A 23731-nucleotide genomic window follows, 5' to 3' on the forward strand; every position below is an offset into this window, starting at 1 on the left:
ACATGTAGGTACAAACTATCTCAGCAAACCTTTCTTATTGTTATCAATAATGCGTATCCTGAGAAAAAAAAATGCCAAGGTGACATTACAATTTTTTCCTTATTCCACCATTAAAGTGGTATTACACAAAGTAAACGGTGAATAATAAGGAGTGTTATATTACCATACCACAAAGTTGATAATGTTTTTTATATAAAAAATATAGTGTTCATGTCTATTTAAACCTACAATTCTTTTTACAAAGAAAAAGATGTTTCTAGTGAAAAATTTCACAAAAAATTCCTTACTTTTTAAATTCAATGTTAAAAAAATATTAATTTAATTTAAAACATATAGTTGAAGAGGGTTTTCACAAAATTTCAGGTGATTTTTCAGGATATTTCTAAATTTGCTACATGACTGAAAATAGTAAAAGATTTTCCAATTGTGTGATTCTCTATTGATAGAAACTTCACACAGAGTACAATCTGCAGCCTTCAACCTCATTCTTCCCAATACTATCTGACCTCTGCTCTTCTGGGAAATATTTCTTTCTCTTTTTCTTGGAGCTTTCCAATCTACAGGATGACATCAAATAAATACTTTTTTGTGTATATTAAATTGAAATAAAGATCTGAAAATTATGACGATTATCTCAAAAAAATAACATTAATTTATTGATAATATCGTTCTTAGGACTGATATTATCAATAAATCAAATATTTTATGAACAATTTTTCAACGTACGGGATTCGTCGTTTGAATCACTAAGTCTTCAAATTCATTTTTCTGATTTTATGGATTAAGGACTGGTCGTTGGTTGATTTAAGTAATCACTTTATCAACATCATTCTACCAATGATTACCAAATATAAAACTTACTAAATAACCAAATGACAGGCGCCATGGCGTAGTTTGGTAAACGCTTGACTTACCTCAAAAATATGTTTTAAAAAGATTTATTTTCAATTGGTCTGGGTGTTTGTGATGTATTTTTCACCTTCCCTTAACCTTCCCTATCCTTACTATCCTAAGCCTCTTATAGGCTTTACGGGTAATTTTTTTTAAAGTAGCTTTCCGCATGGATAGGCAAAGAGAACGCCACACCAATCTGTCATTGTACACAATCCTCGCCTCTTCCACATTCATATATCTTCTTATACATACACGCCGATTATTCCAACCTGACCACTTTCAAGTATTTGAAATACTTGATCATGACAATTTTTCTCGATATACTATTGAATTTAGCAAGTACGAGTATATGTATTTAAAGTTTTAAAAAAACTTTCAATATTCAATACTAACTTCTTAAGCAATATTTTTGTTTGAATAATAAAAATTAGCAGAGACCTTCAATCGTGTAAAAAAATTGTTTTCCAGATTATTGTACATACTTCAAAACGCTAGATCATAAGATTTTTGAAACATTTATTACTTTTATTTGAAGGTCAGTTTTTTATTTATCCCAACCCTAACCTATTTCTTTCAATCTGGTCTACATGACCTTATCTCCTTTTGCTTTAGAAACATTGAAGCCATTGTGAAACTTGGTGTGGATAGTTTAGAAACATTTTTTGAATGTTTTCCGCAGATACATATATAAAATTAATTAGCTTTGTTTTCACCACTTTTTTTATTACTACAATTAAACCTACAGGTTTCAACAAAAACCTTGTCATCATCAGGGTTTATTTTAATTAAAAAACATTTAAATACTCTCACCAAAAACTTCCACACACTCCGTAAAAATCCTAAATGTTATTTTTATTTTTATTTTTCCTGATGATGTCAAGGTTCTTGTCGAAACCGGTAGGTTAAATTGTATCAATAAAAAAAGTGGTGAAAGCAAAGTTAATTAATTTTATAATGTTTAGAAACACCCTGTGACATCACCTTACCCCGGATAGGTTAGGTTAGCCGTAGGAATATACTCGTAGGTTGGATATCCACAGAAAACATCGTTGCACTTTGCAGTCGGGAGCAATCCTGCATGACAACTTGTCACCCTGCGAGATTTACTTTACTATTTGCTTTTATTTATTTTAAATTTTACTCCCACAACTTAAACTGCCTAGTTTATAATCGCAAAAAAAATTAAACATTATAAATATTTGTTTGTGCATACATATCGCTCACTCCTTTCAAGAACGTCATAAATCAAAAAACTTGATTTCTCAGGAGATCATTTTTAAAGTTTAAAAATGTATTAAAAACAAATATCAAGCCACTTATTGAACTCTTCACTGTGCAACAGATCTTTTTAGGTAAAACGTGAAGGTTTTTTCTCCATTTGAAAAATATTTAGTTTATTTAAAAAAATATTTAGTTTTTTTTTTTAAATAATTAAACAATACCTTTTCTTCAAAATGCAAAAACAACACTTTCTGCCCTATAGTGGGTAAATATTAAGTTAAAAATATGCCTCTTTTGTTGGGATATAGTACATTTTCTGTTCATTTAGAAAATATGTAAAACTGAATTTTATCCTTTGAGATTTTTTCAGGGCAACATTAAGCTTGCAAGATATCAAATAGTCAATGATTACGTTTTTGTAAAACAATGCACTTGGTCACTTTCTCCTGTATGACTACGATATGTATACTCGTATATATGATAGAAAGAATGCACGTTTAAGATAATCAGTATCGATAAAATTAAGAAAGGCGTGTTAAGATGGTTTGGGTATGGGGAACGAATGAAATAAGAGAGACAGAATCATAAATTTATGAGGCAAATGTAGTTAGTTATAGGACCAGAAGAAGACTGAGGAAAACTTGGCATGATCAAGGATTGGTTAGGTCAAAATTCGCATCAATCAAGGGAAAACGTGGTGATTAAATTATTTTTTAATATTATTTTATAAAACAATGTCGTTGTAAAAGAAATATTGCCAAGTATTGGACCTACTACTTGTCAAGTCGGAATAATTTTGTTCCGTTTATCATAAATTTAAATTGTTAATATATGAATGAAATAAATCAACGAAAAAAATGGTTCGCTGGGAAAAAAATCGATTAAAAAGGTGATTTAAAAAATATCCTCCCAAAAATATTCGCTTTCATTTTTTTTAGTGTATCCTTTTGTTTCAGAATAAGCTCGTTAGGTCGAGTACATAAATCTCCGAAATAGGTTAAAAGTCCAAAGTACGCTGGGATCAATTGACTTCTGACCTCTACGGGAGAGAAAGGGTTTAACCCTTTCATTGTCACCAAAATAAAGGCTATATTTACGGACAAATAGCAACCCACTTATCTTCAGAATAGTCACACGGCCTCAGGGCGTTATTGTAGATCTTTTTCTACTGTCGAAAAAGTCAACAGGAAAAGGCCTAACTAACTAGCTTACTAACTATGACGCCGCATTCTCGCAGGGGTAGGCAGAGGTATAATAATGTCATGCTGACCTGTATTTGCAAATACATGTATAATTCGCATTATTATTGGCAAATGACAGTAATTTGATAATGCCCTATCAAGACGAAAAAATTGTCACGATTTTTTTTAATAGTTTTTTTTTTTAATAAAATGTGCAACTTAGTAGACCCTTAAAAATCAGAGATTAATTAGAATATACTTTAAAAATAAATTATGGAGTTCTACAAATTAAACGCCAAATCATGAATGATGTTATTCGCCTCTTCCACATTCATGCATATCCTCATACATACCCGGCAATCATTTCAACTGCTGACCTGACCACTTTCAAATATTTGACACACCTGATCATGCTTAGTTTCAAACTAAATTCTCCTTATTTTTTTACCGTTCTTTCACCATTCGTTCGTTCCACGTATCGAAACCATCCTGACAAACGTTTCTTAATTTATATTGTTTGTTGATTCGGCATTAACTTTGTGAAGTGACACATTGATTTTTTTTAAACATACACGAGTATAATACCACTTTTCGAGTCTCATTTCATTACACACAACTAATTTCGGAAACTTCAGTTGTTTTCTACAGGTAAATAGAAAAACTTACAGTAGTTTAACTTTTCACCTGTCGAAGAAAACAACAGTAGTTTTCAAAACTACTCGTGTGTAATGAAATGAAACTCAATAAGTGGTATTATATGTTACATGTCGCTCACTCCTTTCAAGAACGTCATAAATCAAAAATCGTCAATTTTTAGTTTTGCATGTTTTTGGAATGCCCAGAAAATGTACTATATCCCAGCAAAAGAGGCATATTTTTAACTTAATATTTACCCGCTACAGGGCAGAAAATGTTGTTTTTGTATTTTGAAGAAAAGGTATTGTTTAATTATTTTTTTTAAATATACTAAATATTTTTCAAATGGAGAAAAAACCTTCAGGTTTTACCTAAAAAGATATGTTGCACAGTAAGAAGTTCAATAAGTGGCTTGTTATTTATTTTTAATACATTGTGTTATATTTTTAAACTTTAAAAACGTTCTCCTGAAAAAACAAGGTTTTTAATTTATGACGTTCTTGAAAGGAGTGAGCGATGTGTTATATTTTTAATTGTATCGTTAATGTTTATCTCAGCCTTGCACTTTTTTCCTTATTTCACAATTTAAACATCTACAATACGTCTTTTGGCATCGACCATGTCATGTAGTCTGAGCTGTATTTTCTCCAGAGAATGTAATGTATAGCCGCGATACGGGTGACTAGAGGAAGATTTAGTCCGCAGACGTCTGTCCCTTGTCTCTCGTCCTCTCAATAACTTATAACCTCCTGGGAAATGCCAGGAATATATGTCAATTTGTCCTACTGACCAAAAAGTCTAAAATAAATTGAAAACATCCCTATAAAATACATAATACAACATTAAATTGTTTTTTAAAAGCACTGTTAACATTGTGGTATGCTAATAAAGGGTCCGCCAAATAACTTTTTTTTTTTGAAAATGCTATAAAAAACATCGAGTGTAGCTTCGGCTGTGTGGCACGTAGCGCCGTCCTGTTGAAACCAAATGTTGCCAATATCCTCTTCTTCAATTTTTGTGAACAAAAATCCGTTCAACATGGCCCGATAACGATCGCCATTGACTGTAACGGCCACTCCTTGCTCATTTTCAAAGAAAAATGGCCCAATTATGCCTCTGGACCAAAATCCGCACCAAACAGTGACTCGTTTTGGGTGTACCGGCTTTTCAATGTATGCGTGCGGGTTTTCTGTGCCCCAAATACGACAATTTTGCTTGTTTACATACCCGCCAAGATCAAAATGAGCTTCATCCGAAAAGATGATTTTTTTGGCAAAATCGGCATCTTCTGTAAGTCGATCGCAGGCCCACTCAGCGAAGCGAAAACGCATTGGATGGTCAGTTGGCTTCAACTCCTGAACCAATTGGACTTTGTATGGCGTCATACCAAGGTCTTTATGCAAAATTCGTCTCAATGATGTCTCCGAAATGTTCAATTGTTGAGAACGACGGTGAATTGATGTTGATGGCGCTTCACGCACACTTTCTGCCACAACATCGATATTCTCGGGTGTACGCACTGTTTTTGGCTTTTCACGCTTTGGTTTATCGATGAGGATGCCAGTTTCTTTCACTTTTTTCACAAGATAACGAACATACGGAGCTGACGGTGCTTCTCTTCTTCCAAAAACCGTACGCAATTTTCGCACACATTCTGCAACATTACCATGATTTTCAAAGTAATGTCGCAATATTTCCCAGCGTTGTTCAAGCGTATACACAACCATATTCGCTCAGCGGAAGGATAAAACTAATTATCTGTCAAATCAGACATGAGCTAAATGTTACCATTCACGAAATAAGCACTAGTTGAAAAAAAAAACTTTAGATGGCGGACCCTATATAACATATGGTTTGTATGTAAAAAAATCAGGGTTTAGATCTTTCAAAAAATCAAATAAAAAGTATCTGCTAAATTAAATCTTTCCTCTTTCTACCATAGATGGTTCCAGAGAACTCACATTATTATAGGATTATTAAAGTATTATGGGATTAATGATATATGTAGGATATATGTTATATATGAATGATATATGCAAAAGAGTTTCTGCTCAATAAAAAGCTTCTTTTCATCTCACCAATAGATGTCTCTAGTAAAGTTCTAGTGATTCAAGAACAACGTTTCGAAATTGGTATATATGTATGGAACTTCCAAGAATTTGAATGGTGTGGTTCTCAATAATAGGTAGAATTGGTGAACGCTACACGTATGTAAAGGGATCACTTAAACCAGCCTATTACGGTCGTCAGCCCCGTAAATGCCCAAACTTCCACATTCTTCTTCATCTTTGATGAGATGTCAAAAAATAATATATATGTAGGAGTTTCAAAATTTGAGTAGTGTGGTTCAATCACGCGTAGGATGATAAATGTTGTACGTGTGTAAAATGATCACCAGCTTTTCACAGGTCTTAAGCCCCGTCAACACTTAGACATCCGTATGTTATTTATTGTTTTAGCATTCACATTGTGGCAAGACATGATTATATTAAAAATAAAACATTTGTTTTTTTATCAGTTGAGTATTATACTCGTATCTGTAGCTTCAGAAACTAGTCGTTAAAATATAATACTCAAGTGGTAAAAACAAGATTTATTTAAAATTTCCCAGACTTCTTCATCTATGTTGAGATATCAAATATGTTGTAGTTTGTGTCTTATATACCTCAATTTTTTTTTGAATTACCTAACGTTTAAGTGACTCTGAAATCTAGCTACGGCTTATGTAACATAGGTAACTGTATGTTTCATAGCCTATGCTTACTCGTATGTGGATTTACTCTTTATGTTTAAAGTTACTATAATTTCATGTAATTCATGAGTGAAAATTCTTGGCAAAAGCACTCGCTCCTCAAATATCTCTGTTTTTTGTTTAGTGCTGTTAATACTGAGAATATTACGAACCTTGATAACGGGAAGACCTAATGCCACCGAAACGGGTGAGGATGTCAAAAAAGACTTCAGCCTATAATTCATGTATGGCCAAGGTCTTGGATTGGTTGTCAATTTCACCAAGATCCCATTCACGATCAAACTTAACCAGATTGTAAAGATAGCCCAAAAGTAGAAGCAGACTGAAAAAGAGAAATGTAATTTATATTTATTGTTGGTGGTACAAATTGCCATTTTTAGTAAAAGGTAAAATCAAAGGAACACATAATGGTTCAAACCTATGTTTGGTAGTCTGGGCATGTACGTTGGCATTTGGTCAAGAACTCGAGTCAAACAAACTGTCAAATAAATCAAGTTAGCCATCAATATGCACATCTTCGTGACTTGGGATGATGGAAGCCAAAACGTGGACAATACGAGAATCACTGATGCTGAAACGAGAAAAGAAAAGACATTGTTGAACAGTTTACTGGATCATACGCTTTCCTGAACACAAAATTGTGGCAAAGTCTAGTAGAGCAATTTGGACCAAAGTCAAACACCTTGGATCATCTTAAGATCTAAAATAATTAGATCTTTCGCTAATTTGTTGAGTTGGAACCCGTAGCCGAGCAAACAGATATCTGCCAATCAATCACTAATGATCTTTTAACGTGAGAAATTGTTTAAAAAAAAAGAGAAGATAAAAGATACCTCTTGCAACTTAGATACATCCTGGTTCATTTTACATACTCTAACCAACTAACAAACTCACCATCACGCCCCTTCTCCATGGAGTAAGGCAAAGAGAATAGAACACAATAATAATCTGTCTTTATAAACAATCTATGCTTTTTCCACGTTCATGGATCTTCTCATACATACCCGCCGATTATTCCGATTCCTGACTCCTGGTCTGACCACGCCAAAGTATTTAAAATACGTTAAACACTCCATCTATGATTATGAAGAGGTTAACTCGTAGAGTGCTCAATTTTAGCAAATAAATTGTTACTTCAACTCTTGGTTTAGTATTTAAGGCTTTGGTGTTCTAAAAAACCCTCAGTGCTGCATCAGGGTACCCCAATGGCTATACTTTGGGGATTATTAGAACCACCCTTATATGAATAGTTTTTTTTTTATCATTTCGCTTGCGACTTCTATTCAGTTTCATAGATTGCATAGGTGAAATTGAAAAAAAACCCTATGAAGCCATTGATGATTTAGAAAAACGTAATGTGAAACTTACCGACAAATGGTGTGAATAGAAGCATAGTGTATGTGTGAGATATTCTGACAAAGGAGATGGTTATGTTAATCATGTTGTCGTCTCTTTCTGCTGAAGATTTGGTGTGTGGAGAAAAAAGAGACCATTCACTTGACCTTACAACTTCTTTGATCTCCCATCCTGATGTCACATTGTTTGTATCATCCTAAAAAGAAAAGTAAAAAAGCTTTTGACTCAGTTTTCTTCTCAAATGTTATGAATAAATCTGATCAAATTACAATCTTAAACAATAAAAATGAAAATGATATTATCTGGCGTTTCTCATGTGTGTGATTATAATCCCGGATTCAGACCTCACATACTAATCAAAGAGTTTCTGCTCAATAAATGCTTCTTTCATCTCACCAATAGATGTCTCTAGTGAAGCTCTAGTGATTCAAGAATAATGTTTCAAAATTGGTTCGTATTTATAACACTTCCAAGAATTTAAGTAGTGTGGTTGTCAATAATGGGTAGAATTGGTGAATGTTACACGTATGTAAAGTAATCAGTAAAACCAGCCTATGAAGTTTGTCAGCCCCGTAAATGCCCAGACTTCCATATTCTTCTTCATCTTGATGAGATGTCAAAAAATATTAAAGTTTTCTTCCAGTATAATTGCTAATATATTTTTTTATAAAATAAAACAACTTTGTTTGAACCATTTTTTGTATATAAGGTAAGTGTCTATAAAACTGACCTAGCCCCTATTGCTGACCTATTTCAAAGAAACAACAGATAATAAGACACTGGTTCAATTATTACTAATTTTTAATATTACCAACACTGCAGCCATGCTTGTGTTATGTGATGACAATGTTTTACAGTCAATATTTTGATTTTTCATATTTGAAATATCAGTTAAAGTTTGGACATCTGGCAAGTAGCGCGCGCACATGGAAAATCCTTAACAGACAAGCCTAATCTTTCAAGTTTTATTTTAAAGGTGTATTATTTTTATATGATTGATATTTACTAATATTTTATATGTGTTAGTTAGTTTAGTGTATTGAATTTACAAAAAACAAAGTATTTGTGAAATAACCATATGATTAATACAATACATTTATAAAATAAAAGTTGTCAGTATTACATTCACCCGAAATTTCATTAGTTTCCTTTACTGACCTATAGGTCAGTAATGAGTAAGACGAGAGCATTTTTAAAGTTTACATAAATTTGTGAAAATTCTTAAATACGTAAATTTCTTGCGTGCTTTGGATAGCATACACTTTTTGGATTATGGGGGCCTAATTCTGACCTATATATTTTTGCTTGGTTTTATAATTATAATAAATAGTTTCAGCGGTCAGTAATAGAAACGAATCTAGATCAGTATTATAAACACATACTATTTCAGAAAAGGAGTTTCGTTCTGAGCCATCTTTTTGTGATTTTTCTTATGTTAAAATACAATTTATTTTTTCTTTTTTAACATAATATCAACAAAAAAAACTTTGTTTATTATCAAACATAAACTGATTCCACTATACTCGCATGAGTGATCACCTTGCCTTCATGTAAGTAACCATCGAGATAACACTGCGTCAATACAACATCAGTGCAAATGCAGTGCACCATCGGGTGCGGATAAGAGTTAGTAGAATATAAATATAAATATATATATATATATATATATATATATATATATATATATATATATATATATATATATATATATATATATATATATATATGTATATACATATCAGGCACACTACCATAATGCTCTAATGTTGCACACCCAAATGAGGTTACTCCTTGTAAACCTCCAAATCCCACGATCTTAAATGTTCTAACAGCGTTTAACTGTCCCGTTCCGAAGGGGATATCAATTTCTTTACTAGCGCTGTATCTATCTCCACAGTTTAACCATCGGCGGTAGATTCCCAAATTTGCACGCGTGTGAATCGTGTTCTCGTTACGCAAGCGTTATTTGGCAAATACAGAGTGTTTTTTTTCGTTTCTAATAAGAATTATTATTAATTTAAATTATCTACTGAAATTTCTTGGTGCAATTGCATTTTCATATTTATTTTATAAATATCTACCTTTTTACACTAATTAAATTGTCATAATTTTAATATTTACTTTACCCTAACAATGAGTGGAAAATAATTGACAGATGATATGATTGAGCAACTTCTGAGCTATACGGACACTGATGTATGTATATAAGTGATGATGAATTCCATTTAGGGTTAGAAAATAAAGATTGTGCTTCCGACGCCGACTCAGATAACTATATAATCCAAGAACTTGATGAATCTGACTCTAACAGCGTCAAGCCCGTACATATGGTAGACAACAGTAGAAATGAAGAAAATTTGTTCACTTCCAAATCAGGCTACAGATGGACAGATATTCCCAAACCCAAGTCCAAACTGTTCATACAACGTAATGTCATTTTTGTATTGTTTCTCGCTTTTTCTGATTTTTTTACCATTCTTTGTTTTTTTTTTCACCATAATATACGACAAATTAGAAACCCGCTAGTATGTACCGAGTAGTATGCTTCTCTCTCTCTCTTTCTCTCCTCACCCCCTCTCGCTTGCATCGTTTCCGGCCGAAGCGCCTAGTGTCCAGTGATGCTTAAACATTGGGCGGAGTTGAATGTCATTTCCACAGAGAACTTCTTCACAACTATGTTTTTTTGAAAATTATTGTTTATTGCAGAAAATTCAAATTTAAATGGAAAAAATAGAATAACAATAGCATGATAAACATTTTGACATTAGTCGAATTTGTGAAAAACCTGTATTTTTAGCATTTTACTTGGGGTATTGCCAGTACCCCCTTCGGAACCCGCGGATTGTTTTTTTTTACTCTGGACAGGAAAGATTAAGCAGTCTCTGTGTGCCAGAAGATAAAGTGGCAGAAAAGAAGAAAAAAAAACTGAAAATCACCAAGGGTCTTCAAAAAATCTTCCTCGTAAAAACTAAAATAAAATGAGTCCTGTATTGTAAAGTAGGAAGGGGAATTTTTTAGGAATTGTAATAAATCCCAAAAAGGATGGTTCCGCTTTGATCAAGGTCATGGTATGCCTGAACTGGAAGTGCCAGAAAAACAGGATACTATATAGTATACTTCAGAAGGAATCATAAAAACAATTCCAGAACCGGTGTGACTAAATGCTAGAGGAAATTATTCCATTCCAGAATTACTTATTTATAGTGAGCTTAAAACAATACATTAACAATACATTTTGTTTAACCAATATGTTTTTTTTTAATAAATAATAAATTGTCACATAAGTACTTACTTTTACATTTATTTCCATTACAAATACTTATATCTTACTCCAGTTTACATATGGTAAAATATATTAAAATATGAATTTAGTTGTCTTTTTCACTCATAGTCAGTAATAGGGGCAACAGCGGTCAGTATTATGAAATAATCCATTTCGAATAGGTCAGTATTGAATACAAAGCCTTTAACTGTTTATTGCGTGGATTTTAATATATGCACTTGACTTTTGACTATTATTTTTTTAACTTTGTAAGGATAAAACTATCCCATTAAAAAATAAAAATAAATTAAAAAAATTATCAAGCCGTTTTAATATTAAATAAATATTTTAAAAATATGGACCGGCTTAAGACAAAAACTAGGTCAGTATTATAGACACTTACCTTATCTATTATTATAATTATTGCTATTATATTTGTCTTCTATTATTTTTACTACCATCACGCCTTTTCTCCCTAGGGGTAGGCAGAGAACCCCGCACTTTTCTGTCTTGCCATGCATTCTTGGCTTCCTTCACATCCATACATCTAGTACCACACCACCAGATTATAGGTTCTGATTAATCTGATCATGCCCAGTCTTTTTATACAGTATATTTCTTAATATCTCTTATTCTCGTTCTTTCAGAAAGGGTTTTAAATTGGTGATAGGTGACAGAATCAATTTACCAATTCCTTCATGAGCAAGGCGCCGACTTCCACGTGAAGATCCGTGATGGTCATTGCCTTATCTTGAGTTAGGAAGCCTATACTCAAGGTGCAATTGTGCTGGTCGTGAGGCCATCGCGCCAAGTCCGGTCCAGGAGCACACCACGTGTGCAGGCGGCAGGGCGATATGCGCAGCACGAAGCCATCATCGTCTACCACCACGCGCAGACTTGGATCGTGGGGCAAAGTATCAAGGTCTTCAGAACTGAAAAAGATAACATAAAAATTCCACGCACTAATCCGTAATTCTAAAATGAGTTTTTGGAAAAGATTTCCTAGTGTAAATTATATGTATAATTTATATTTGAAGAACTTACTTTGTGGTTTTCCATTGTATAATAAAAATGTAACTTTGTTTTAAAATCACTATAAATATTTTATTATAACTTAATTATAATGTCTACCGGTTTCGAAGCTAACCGATTCTTTATCAAGACTGATTAATACTAAAAAAAATAGCATTAATCAGTCTTGATAAAGAAGCGATTAGCTTCGAAATCGGAAGACATTATTATTTAGTAATAATAAAATATTTATAGTGATTTTAAAACAAAGTTACATTTTAATTATAAATTATATGTAGTTAAAAATTTGAATATTTTTAGACTTTCATTTTCTTCTTCTTCGTTTGCTTCGTTATAATTGTTAGGGCGTTATCAAACTAATGTGAATATTATATTTTTTATTGATAAGATTATTTATTTATAAGTTTTTTTGATCACCTGTCGATGAAAACGTCAGTGGTTTTCGAAACTAGTCGTGTGAAATAAAATTCCAGTGGTGGTATTATACAAGTGTTTAATTTTTTATTATCGATGTGAAGATTTATCCAACGATTACGATTCGTGTAGATTATTTTTTTTTAATATATATTTTTACTTACTGGTATAATATCAAATCAGGAACCCAAATATCTCTATTGTTAAGAATAAGTCGAGAGATGTTGTTATATTGAGTCCTATTCCAGTGAAGCCTATTATCAAGCCATCCCTAAAATAAAATAAATAACAACAATTTATTTGAAAAATGTTTGCTTGTTGAACATCCTAAATCTTCTAAAATTGTTCTTTCGAAATTTTGACACAACGTTGCATTTGAATACGCAAGTTCTTTTGTTAACCTGTTACATTTTTTTTGGAAAACAGGTTTTGTTGTACCGCAGTGGAAGCGCCATCTGTTTAACGCAACAACAAAAACGTAATGTTAAAGATTGCTTATTGCTTATGGCGGACAGCGTGCTTCTTAACTGATTTCATTGTGATTATTCTTAGATTTTTAATATTTTTATTTCTTCACAAGTACCTATTAAGAAACGAAACTTTAAAATTATTATAGAAATTTATAATTTCTTCTATATTTCCTTTCTATTTAACCAGACTGAGCTACAGAAACGCCTGGCCAAGTACACCTAGCATCAATAATAAAAATTGGAATGTCGGAACCAAAATCACTCAATGCAGTAAAGAGAGCACTGCTTCAATTAATACGTGCATTTATTAAATTTAAATTTTCTTTTCCGTGCCAACCCATTAACGAGTATGTAATGCCGGCTGGTGATTCGATTTCGGTTTGGATATTTGCCAACCGCCCAACGTGTCCGACATACTGCGACCTCTGTTAAATAAATGTCGAATGTGCGATTCTACTAGTAATAGCCGAACTCGGAATTGTTTTCAGTATCAGATCAGATTTATGGACAGGTGAATGCAATAGCTGATTGCTTGCGGCTGATTAAATAATTTTCACATTTTAAAATACGCATTTCATTAGCTTTTTGATATCCTGATGTAATAAACACCGCAAGCGTTCATTCATAACACAGCGCTTTAAAGTCAAATAATCAAAATATATTTTCAAAACACTCTCCTTACCATCCATTGTTTACTTTGTGTAATACCACTTTTATAAACGGTTATTTGTGACTACCAGTTTCGGAAAATCATTCCATCACCAAGTCATAAAAAATAAAATATATTTATTACTTTTTAAAAAATTAAACACTTCAATTTACCAGTTAATGAGTTTTATTTATAAATACGACTAGTTTCGAATACTTACAGATGTACTAATCTTCTGGTAAAAATTAAAACAATGTTTAAATTAAATTAATACTTTAATTTTTACCAGAAGATGAAAACATCTGTAAGTTTTCAAAACTAGTCGTATATATAAATAAAGCTCTTTTGGTGGTATATTCAAGTGTTTTATTTTAAAAAAAAAACAATCAACATATCATTCCACAAAGTTAATGCCGAATGAATAAAAAATATAATTATTGCCATTCAATCTATTGAAATTAAAATTTAATTATTACTATTGGACGTTTGTATAAAAATAATTTATTTGAAAGAGAGAAAGACGACAAATGAATATCAATGCTCCTAATATATACAAAATATAAAATATGTTTTTCCCAATTTATTCACACTGAGGCGCCCTTAAGGTAGTATTTTACGAAAATGGCGTTATATTTATTATTCAAATTTATTATTATTTTTATTATCGCTATCTACAGAGGGCAATAAGAGTGATAGCTGACGTGTCGTTATGCAGTAATAAACCCACTTATGCAAAGTGACTCTGAAATATATTTAATTTTTTTATAAACTTACGATCAAGTTTTATATTATCCACTGACACTTCGTGATGGAATTGCATTTTTAATTTATTATTAGATTAAAACCAATATTTTTAGCTTTTCCACTTTTTTATTTGACCAGCGACCGGGTTTCGTCGTTACCGACATCACCAGTCTGATGATGTCGGTAACGACGAAACCCGGTCGCTGGTCAAATAAAAAAGTGGAAAAGCTAAAAATATTGGTTTTAATCTAATAATAAATTACGATCAAGTAACTTCGCCTCGATTTGACCAACATTGGGTACAGATCGGAATAAATATTCCACCATTAGATTTTTTAGAATTATTTGTCATTTTTTTCTTCTTCTTTTTCTGCTTGATGTAGGCCTTGTGGCCTGTTTTTAGGGGAGATTAGCCTCCTGCGATGTCGATTCCCAGCTGTCAATCCATCTCTTTGGTGGTCTGCCCGAGAGTTGCCTACCTTAGGTTGGCCGTTCAGTGTAATGTGGGGAGTCTAGATGGTTCCATTCTACTCACACGCGCATACCATTGTCTCCTTCATTCCCTTCCCTACCTAACGACATCTTAGATCTCGCATATTTCCCTTATCCTGGTGTTCCTTATTCTGTCTCGTAGATTCTTGCCAGGTATGCTTCTTAGAGTGTTCATTTCTGACACCCTAAGCTTTAATTTATTCTATTACATTTACTAATTAAGACCATGAAATATTTTTTCTATAAAAATAATCATAATTTCATTTCTCAAATATTTTTTGCAGATGCTTTGTGGCACATTTTATAAACTTTATGAAATAAAACAACTTTGTTAAAAAGTAAATAAATAAATAATAAAAAGTGGTCAAAACAAAGTTGTTTTGTTTAATAAAATCATAATTTCTCTCCCGATTATTTGAGTTTTCGTTTCCATTTAGTCCGAGTAATCGATACTCCCACTGTAATATATTTCAAATGTGACACATGTCCGAAATGTTCACATATCGCCTTATCGATTTCATTGATACTTCATTATAGAACCTGACATTTGACATAATACTGGGAGTAAAAAATATATATTAAATTATTAAAAATTGCTATTTCTATTCTTACCCGACCATATTCTCGTGAAACATATAATGGAATTTTTACTGTTATTTCAAATAATTTTACCCCAATCTTTTCTTTCAGTCGTGAGTTTTTTTTTATTGTCATTTTTTACTTTATCTTTGCTTTATTGTGGAACCAGCTTCTAAAGTTCGTAATCCAAGATATATGTTTTTTCTTTGCTTCATTTGTTTCGACATTCCCTTGTCCGCACCCAATAGTGCACAGGACACCGCATCGTATAAACGTAGTGTTATCTTGATCGTTCTTTTTTAAAGGCAAGGTAATCAATCGCTCCTGCGCTTCAGAGACCAGTCCAGGGTAGTATTAAATAAATATTACATTGTAAAATCACTAATATTTATTTTTACCCCCCTCCCCTTTGAGAATGGAACCCGGTACCCTCCAGTACGGTAGATGAGCGTGCTGACCATTACACTACGGAGGCGGATAAGGGATGTTCAGGGATCAGTCCAGGGTAATATTATAATATATTAATAAATATTTGAGTGTAAAATCACTTATATTTATTTTCACCCTCTCCTGGGAATTGAACCAGGGACCTCCAGCACGGTAGTTAAACACGCTAACCATTACACCAATGGAGACGGCCATAATATAAGATACTAACCAAATAATTTGACACTGGCTAGAATACCCAAGAAGGGTGAAAAGCCATTAAGAAGAAGAAGATACATACCGATAAAACAGAAACGTGACTAGTCAATTGCGACTTGATGCTGTCGTAGGTGATACTTTTTATGTTGACGTGGGTGAAAATTATATTAGGCGTGTTGTTGGCTAACACTGGCTTGGCGTAACGATCGTAGTTAGTCAACAAATCGGCTCTCAGTTGGTTTGTGGCTGTCAACTTCGGCTTCACTTTAACGATTTCAGAATCTAAAACATATATATAGAAAAATGATATCCAAATTAAAATGTTTATGTACACGATTTACACACAACGAAGGTTTGATAGTCACAAGAATTAACAATAATTATGGGAGTCGAACACTGCAATATATTATTTTTTGACATCTCATCAAAGATGAAGAAGAATATGGAAGTCTGGGCATTTACGGGGCTGACGACTGTCATAGACTGGTTTAAGTGATCACTTTACACACGTGTAACATTCACCAATTCTACCCATTATTGACAGCCACACCACTCAAATTCTTGGAAGTTCTTGATCACTTAAACCAGCCTATGACGGTCGTCAGCCCCGTAAATGCCCAGACTTCCATATTCTTCTTCATCTTTGATGAGATGTCAAAAAATAATATGAAAATAACTCCTGTAATTGGAGATAATCCAGATTTTGTGAACAAGTATTTGGACACAATCAAAATGTTGTACTGCAATATATCGTTCCGAACATTTTTAATTTGTTGCCGACGGATGTTAGAGGTCAAAATAAAATATGGAACAAAGGCAACATAAAAGAATGGGTAAATGACCAAGAGTTAATTTTATGAAAATGGTAAAATGTTTTTATTCTAATTTTTCTCTCTTTTTGTGTGTGGTAAAATGGTTAAAAACAATAAAAAATGTATTCAAAAAGAACTCCACCGACAAGACACACAAGGTGGCTTGGTGGGTCTATGCAAAAAAATAAATATAATTAATCGTTATTTAATTAAATGTATGCAATTTGTTTTATGTTAATGTAACTTTTTTCCAAAGAGCGAATGCTATACCGGCAGTACACAACGACGTCCAACCTTAATATATGGAAGTGAGCAAGGAGTGAGATCTCAATAAATTCAAATTCAAATTACTGATCACAGATTGTTCACATGTGGCTTTTTTGTGGATTAGTAGAAAAGTTATAATAAAAATAATAATAAAACCCTTACCGCACCCCAATGGTGCATAGGGCACTGCTTCATATAAACGCAGTGTTATCTCGATCGTTTACACATGAAGGAAAGGTGATCAGCCCTCCACTTCAGGTACCAGTCCAGTGTAATATTGAATAAATATTAGAGTGAAAAAATCACTTATATTTATTAAACCACCCTGGAAATCAAACCCGGGACCTCCAGAACGGTTGTCGAGCATGCTGACCATTACACTACGGAGGCGGAAAAGAAAAGTTATAAAGTATGAAAAAAAAAATCTTACCAGGAAACACTTCCTTTGCTTCAGATCCAGGTCTTGGGCAATCATAAAGAATACCCAGTTCTATACCATACCAAGAAGCAAAACTGAAATACTTAATATCAATAGGAACGGGATCATTGTATGACAGGATCGATAATTCTTCACCCTCTACTCCGAACTGTACTAAACCATCTAGAAGCATATTTTTTAAATTAAAATATTTGTTTTTACTAAACAGTAAACAGGTATACAAATGTTTCAATAAAATGCAATTTTATTTTTGACACCTCAGCATAAGTGAAGATGTACTTTTAACCCTTCTCAAATTTTCGGAAATCATACTTTTATGTTCCATCTCACGATTGAGTTCACAACAGCCATATATGTATGATTTGATTAAGAAAGGTTTTCATATTATTTTATGACATCTTATCAAACATGAAGAAGAATATGGAAGTCTGTGTATTTACGGGGCTGATGACCGTCATAGGCTGGTTTAAGTAATCACTTTACACACGTGCAACATTCACCAATTCTACCCATTATTGGCAACCACGCTTGTCAAATTCTTGGAAGTTCTATATAAATGAACCAATTTGGAATCTTAGAAAGAAAAGTTTTACGTAGCAGAAACGCTTGAAAGATTTTCAATCTTTTATGCAGCTCAAACTTGGCTTTATCAGGTCGTAAGCCCTGCAAATACCCAGACTTTCATATTTTTCTTCATCTTTGTTGAAATGTCGAAAATGTAGAATAACTCATATGTGGAAAAACCCAATTTGTGTAAAAGGACACCCTTAAAATGTTATGAATATTTTTTTTTGGATCAAGAGACCCGTATTTCAAAATAGAAATTATTTTTTGATGGAGTGATGATTATATAAAAAAAATAAACATTGGTATCAATAATAAACAATTTAAAAAAAATTAATTCTGAGTGCAATTTTGGCTTTTATAATATTTTTTTGTAAAATTAAAATTAAACTGAAAAATTACAAAGTTAGTCCTTCAAATATAAATTATAAAAAAAATATAAAATATTTTTTTTAGTGCAATTTCTAAATAATAAGGATAATCTTTTAGACAATATTTAGAGTTTTAATTCAAAAGGTGGTAAGATTATTTCAAGTAATTATATTATTTTAATAACTATAATTTATATAATATAAGACAGTAAGAAAAAAGTATGTATACCAAAGTAGGAAGTTCATTGAATCCTATATTTAAAGAGTTATTCTAATGTGTTTTTACTTACCATCAAACACTTTGAGCCAAAAGGGTTTGTATTGAGTTGCAGACAGAATCCCGGGTGTCGGAACAGACACCTTACCAAACTTCTTCCTCATCCGTCTTAATTCGGTATACGTATTTCCACCGGCTCCAATAACTAAAATTCAAGAAATTTATATTTTTTTAAGAAAATACAGTTTTAAACTATTCAAAACCAAGAGAAATTCATAAAATATCATATTTATTGAGTGAAATACAGTATTTATTTATTCGAAATCAACCATAACTCATAAAAAATCATATTTATTGAACTATATAGATTTATTCAAAGTCACCTATAACCTGAAAATGACATATTATTGAACTAAATACAATATGATATTTTTCAAAATACAACTAAATTTTATATTATTTTAACCAACACATAACAGTATTTATTTATTCAAAATAAACAAAAGTTTATTTATTATATGTATAAAAAACCTTATTTATTTAGCAAAAATACAATATCTTATAGTTTTCAACGTTACTTCTAGACTTTTGTTGCTAATAATAAAAAATAATCGGTATTCTCTTTTCCAAAATAGACCATAGAAAAATTTGCACCACAAAACTCAAGTATCTGATATGTATTGACCAAAAAATCTAGATTATTTGTTTATTACAACACACAACCGTAGGTAGAAAGGATTTTTTTGTAAATTTGCGTTTCCGAAGTCAGTTGTGAACTATTAAAAAAATATGTCATGTAATATACTAACGAAGATATTTGGTTAAAGTATCTTCTGTTAAAAAGAGGGTGTTTGTTTCAAAGTCGTCAAGTGTTTTGGAAAAAAATGGATATCTCTTCTAAAACTAAGATGGTGTCTATATGTCTCTATGACGATATCTCCTAGCGATATTTTAATTACAATATTTTAAATAAGCCATCGTACCTATTTCATAAACTGAATCTGTAAGTCCAGGGTTGGCAGTAGGGGAAAGTAGGATATGTCCATCTCTGACACCTTTAATGGCCATGTGCATCTCAAAATTGATGCTGGAAGATCGATGTCCAGATTTCACTTCAAAAAAGTTGACGTAATCATTCCCGTTCTGGCAAAAATACTGTTTGCACTTAGAAGCAACTGAAATATGACAAAGCGTTAGTTTCAAAACATTTTAACAAAATCAAAACTTTTTTTCCAGCTTGACTAAAAGGTGGGGGCAATACATAGTCAGCCATTTTATTTTTACCACTGAAAATAATTATCAAATATTGTTTACACCTAGATTGATTTAACATATTAAATCAGTTGTACATATGAAATACTCGTTTGTAAGGTACTACTGACATTACAACAAAAACCAATAAATCGAAAATGTTAAGTTGAATTATTTCAATTAGTTTTAATTATTTCCAAATAATTTAAACTAAATTTATTATTATTTTTGAAATATTTTTTTCATGAAGTATACATTTAATATATAATATACAAATTGACTACGGCCGTTATAAGAGGAGAAAAAAAAAATGAAAAAAAAAATATTTGTATTTTTTAAAATTTAATATTGTAAGTAAATACTGTTTTTTTTCTTTGGTTAAAAAATTGTTTAAAAACAAAATTGGATAATAAATTTCTGAGCCAATCTAAATTAATTTGTAAACTCCAGCTGTCTTGTTCACAACTGTCAAATATTATTGACGTACGTCGCCATTTGCCAAAATTATAACATCTTACCATAGGTGATTAATTTTGTAATTTTGTGTATGTTGATAAAATATTAATTAAAATAATTAGATAAATTTGGTGAATCTTTCTTGAAACTCCAAGGAGTACTGTATTATTATACGAACATCATGAGTAATAATTTACCCTAAGTGACCAACCTTCCATAAGTAATTGGTAAACCTCTCAATCTATATAATATGAAGACATGTTAAATGGTTCGGTAAGTAATGCAACTCGAGGGAATCGAACCCACGACCCGGCCGTCCATAACTCACGCGTTTCGGTGGGATGGTGGCAACACATTCCACTCACGTACATATATATTGATTATTTATCTCCATGCTTGAAGAGGTTTGGCCACTTACTGCATAATTTGTGGCATGGTTGTTTACTTGATTTACGAAGAGGCATACTGATTGCAGTTGGGAATTTATGTACTAAGATGTTTAACTACAAATATTTGTAACGACTAAATTACTTCTTCCCATTTTATTTTATTTGCAAAGTGACCGGATTTCGTCAATCTCGACACCATCAGTCTGGTCAAGAAATATCTGTGAAAATTTTAAATAATTGATTCAATTCACTTTTATTAACTGTATATAGGTTTTCGGAAGACGAGCATTGTCGAAAAAAAAATGTTTAGTTAGTTTTAAAAAAAGGATCATGAGATGGTTAGGGCATGTGAATCGAATAAGTGAGGAAAATATAGTAAAACAAATTTTCGAGGCGAATTTTGTTGGTAATAGAAGCAGAGTAAGACCGAGGAAAGCTTGGCATGTTCAAGTACTTCAAACAATTGGGCTTGGTCAGGTCAGAAGTCGTAATAATCGGCGGGTAAATATAAGGAGATGCATGAATGTTTAAAAGGCGAAGATTGTTTGCAAAGACAGATAGGTGTGGCTTTCTATTCTCTCTGCCAACCCTGAGTGAAATCATGCCTAAATTTCCTAGGATTTTGGCTGTTTCTATTCTTAGAATGATTCAAAAATGAGAACATTGTAAATACAGGGCTATTTTGGGGTTATCTTGCCGTTGAATTTAGCTGCAGATAAGGTTTTTTGAGACACTTCCTCCCGTCTCGTCTCCCAACATTTTCCTGATGTCGTAAACATGAAAAGGAATAGGATAATGTTCAAGAAAGCGTAAAGTCCTAATTTTTCTACATGGGCTGGTTTGTCAACAATGTCAGGTAGATTTGCCGTGTGTACATTAAGTAAAAAATAAAAACCTTTTTATGGAAAGTTTGATCCAGTGAAGAGAAAATATATATTTATTTAGTATTGTAAAGTAATATGCTAACTAACTAACTAACCATCACGCCGCTTCCCCGCAGGGGTAGGCAGAGAACCTCTTCCACGCCTCTTCGCCTCTTCCACGTTCATGCATCTCCTCATACATACCCGCCGATTGTTACGACTCCTAACCTTACCACTTTCAAGTATTTGGCAAACCTGATCGTGCCATGTTTTTCTCGGTCTTCCTCTGCTTCTTTTCCCAATAACATTCGCCTCATTTTTTTACCGTTCCTTCCTCACTCTTTCGTTCCACATGTCCAAACCATCTCAACACACCTTTCTTAATTTTATCGATAATGCTTATCTCAGCTTTGCATTCCTTCCTTATTTCACTATTCGCACATCTATCATACATCGTTTTGTCGCACATTCTTCTGAGAGATCGCATTTCGACTGCATTCAGTCTACTTTCATCCTTCTTTTGCCAACTCCATGTTTCACTTCCATACATTAGAGTTGGAACCAGGACTCCGTTGTGCACTGCCAGTTTAGCTTCCGCTGATAGGTTTTTCCGCTGATAGATTAAGTAATACGGTACATATTATAATTTATATTCGAAGCCATAAATTTGTGATTTTCGATTTTATCATAAAAATGTAACTTTGTTTTAAAACCACTTTGAATACTTTATTATAACTTAATTATAATTTATTACCCTTCCCTTACCAAAAAATTTCACGCACTCCATACACCATATAAAAATATGATTTCAAAATATGATTTCAAAACTCCTAAATGTTGTTTTTTATTGTGCATTGCGTAGCGAATACGCCAATACATGGAAATTTTTTTTTTATATGGGCAGGGATATTAATTATGGGTATTTCAATGTTTAGCTGTAATATTATGTGTGTGGATATGAACTACGAGATCCAAAACAACGAATCACTTTTTTTTTAAACCTAACCTAACACATACCTATTTTGTTGAAAAATTTTAAAATAATAAAAAAAAACTTTAAATTTATGTAGATTATAATGCAATAATATTGAACAACCTGCTTACGTTATCCAAAAAGTCATTTAAAAAATAAACAAAATATATTTTCATATGGTGTACGGAGTGCGTGGATGTTTTTTGTAAGGGATGGCTAATTTACTATGAGTATTTCAATGTTTTAGAATTTAGTACATAAACCCTGATGATGACAAGGTTCTTGTCGAAACCTGTCGGATAAAGTGCACCAATAAAAAAGTGATTAAAACAAAGTTGTTTTATTTTATAAAGTTTATAAAATGTGCCACAAAGTATCTGCGAAAAACATTCAAGAAAATATACTTACTTTCTTTAGTAAAATTATATTCGGCATATCCATAATTCATTACGCAAGCACATATTAAAAACAGTTTATTCCACATGGCAAAAAACTTCACCATATTTTTAAATCAAGTTAACCTATGGTCATTTCAAACTCATTGTTTTGAGAGAACTGATATTTTGTTCACAAAATGTTAAACATGAATTTAATATTAATAATTTTTTGATAATATGCAGTCACTATTACAAATGTGCTAACTATGAAGTAAAGCTAAAGGGATATCTTTAAACTTAGTTATTCTATTGAAAAGTCAACGCTTTGTGATATAAATAACTTTAATTTTAACTTATGGTGTCGGCAAAACTTTGGAAATACTTTAAAATTAGTTATGGTTTATTTAACTTTTGTCAGCATTAAG

General features: G+C 32.1%; 1 protein-coding gene across 1 annotated transcript in view; it reads right to left on the bottom strand.

The window, feature by feature from the left end:
- Positions 1-23486, bottom strand: part of LOC148306849 (neuronal acetylcholine receptor subunit beta-2-like) — a 30467-nt gene extending 6981 nt beyond the window's left edge. The window contains exons 1-10 of the mRNA XM_088264292.1: positions 23338-23486; positions 19981-20172; positions 19071-19202; positions 17837-18007; positions 16410-16609; positions 12913-13019; positions 11991-12234; positions 8053-8236; positions 7103-7255; positions 6837-7006 (exon numbers count right to left, since the gene is read on the bottom strand). Coding sequence (XP_088120418.1) covers positions 6837-7006; positions 7103-7255; positions 8053-8236; positions 11991-12234; positions 12913-13019; positions 16410-16609; positions 17837-18007; positions 19071-19202; positions 19981-20172; positions 23338-23431 — 1647 coding nt within the window. The 5' untranslated portion in view covers positions 23432-23486. The remainder of the gene's footprint in view (positions 1-6836; positions 7007-7102; positions 7256-8052; positions 8237-11990; positions 12235-12912; positions 13020-16409; positions 16610-17836; positions 18008-19070; positions 19203-19980; positions 20173-23337) is intronic.
- Between the last annotated feature and the right edge of the window lie 245 nt (positions 23487-23731).

The sequence above is a fragment of the Brachycentrus maculatus genome, unplaced genomic scaffold (assembly GCF_059751285.1).
Source record: "Brachycentrus maculatus isolate JH-2025_06_01 unplaced genomic scaffold, ASM5975128v1 h1tg000222l, whole genome shotgun sequence".
NCBI classification, from domain to species: Eukaryota; Metazoa; Arthropoda; class Insecta; order Trichoptera; family Brachycentridae; genus Brachycentrus; species Brachycentrus maculatus.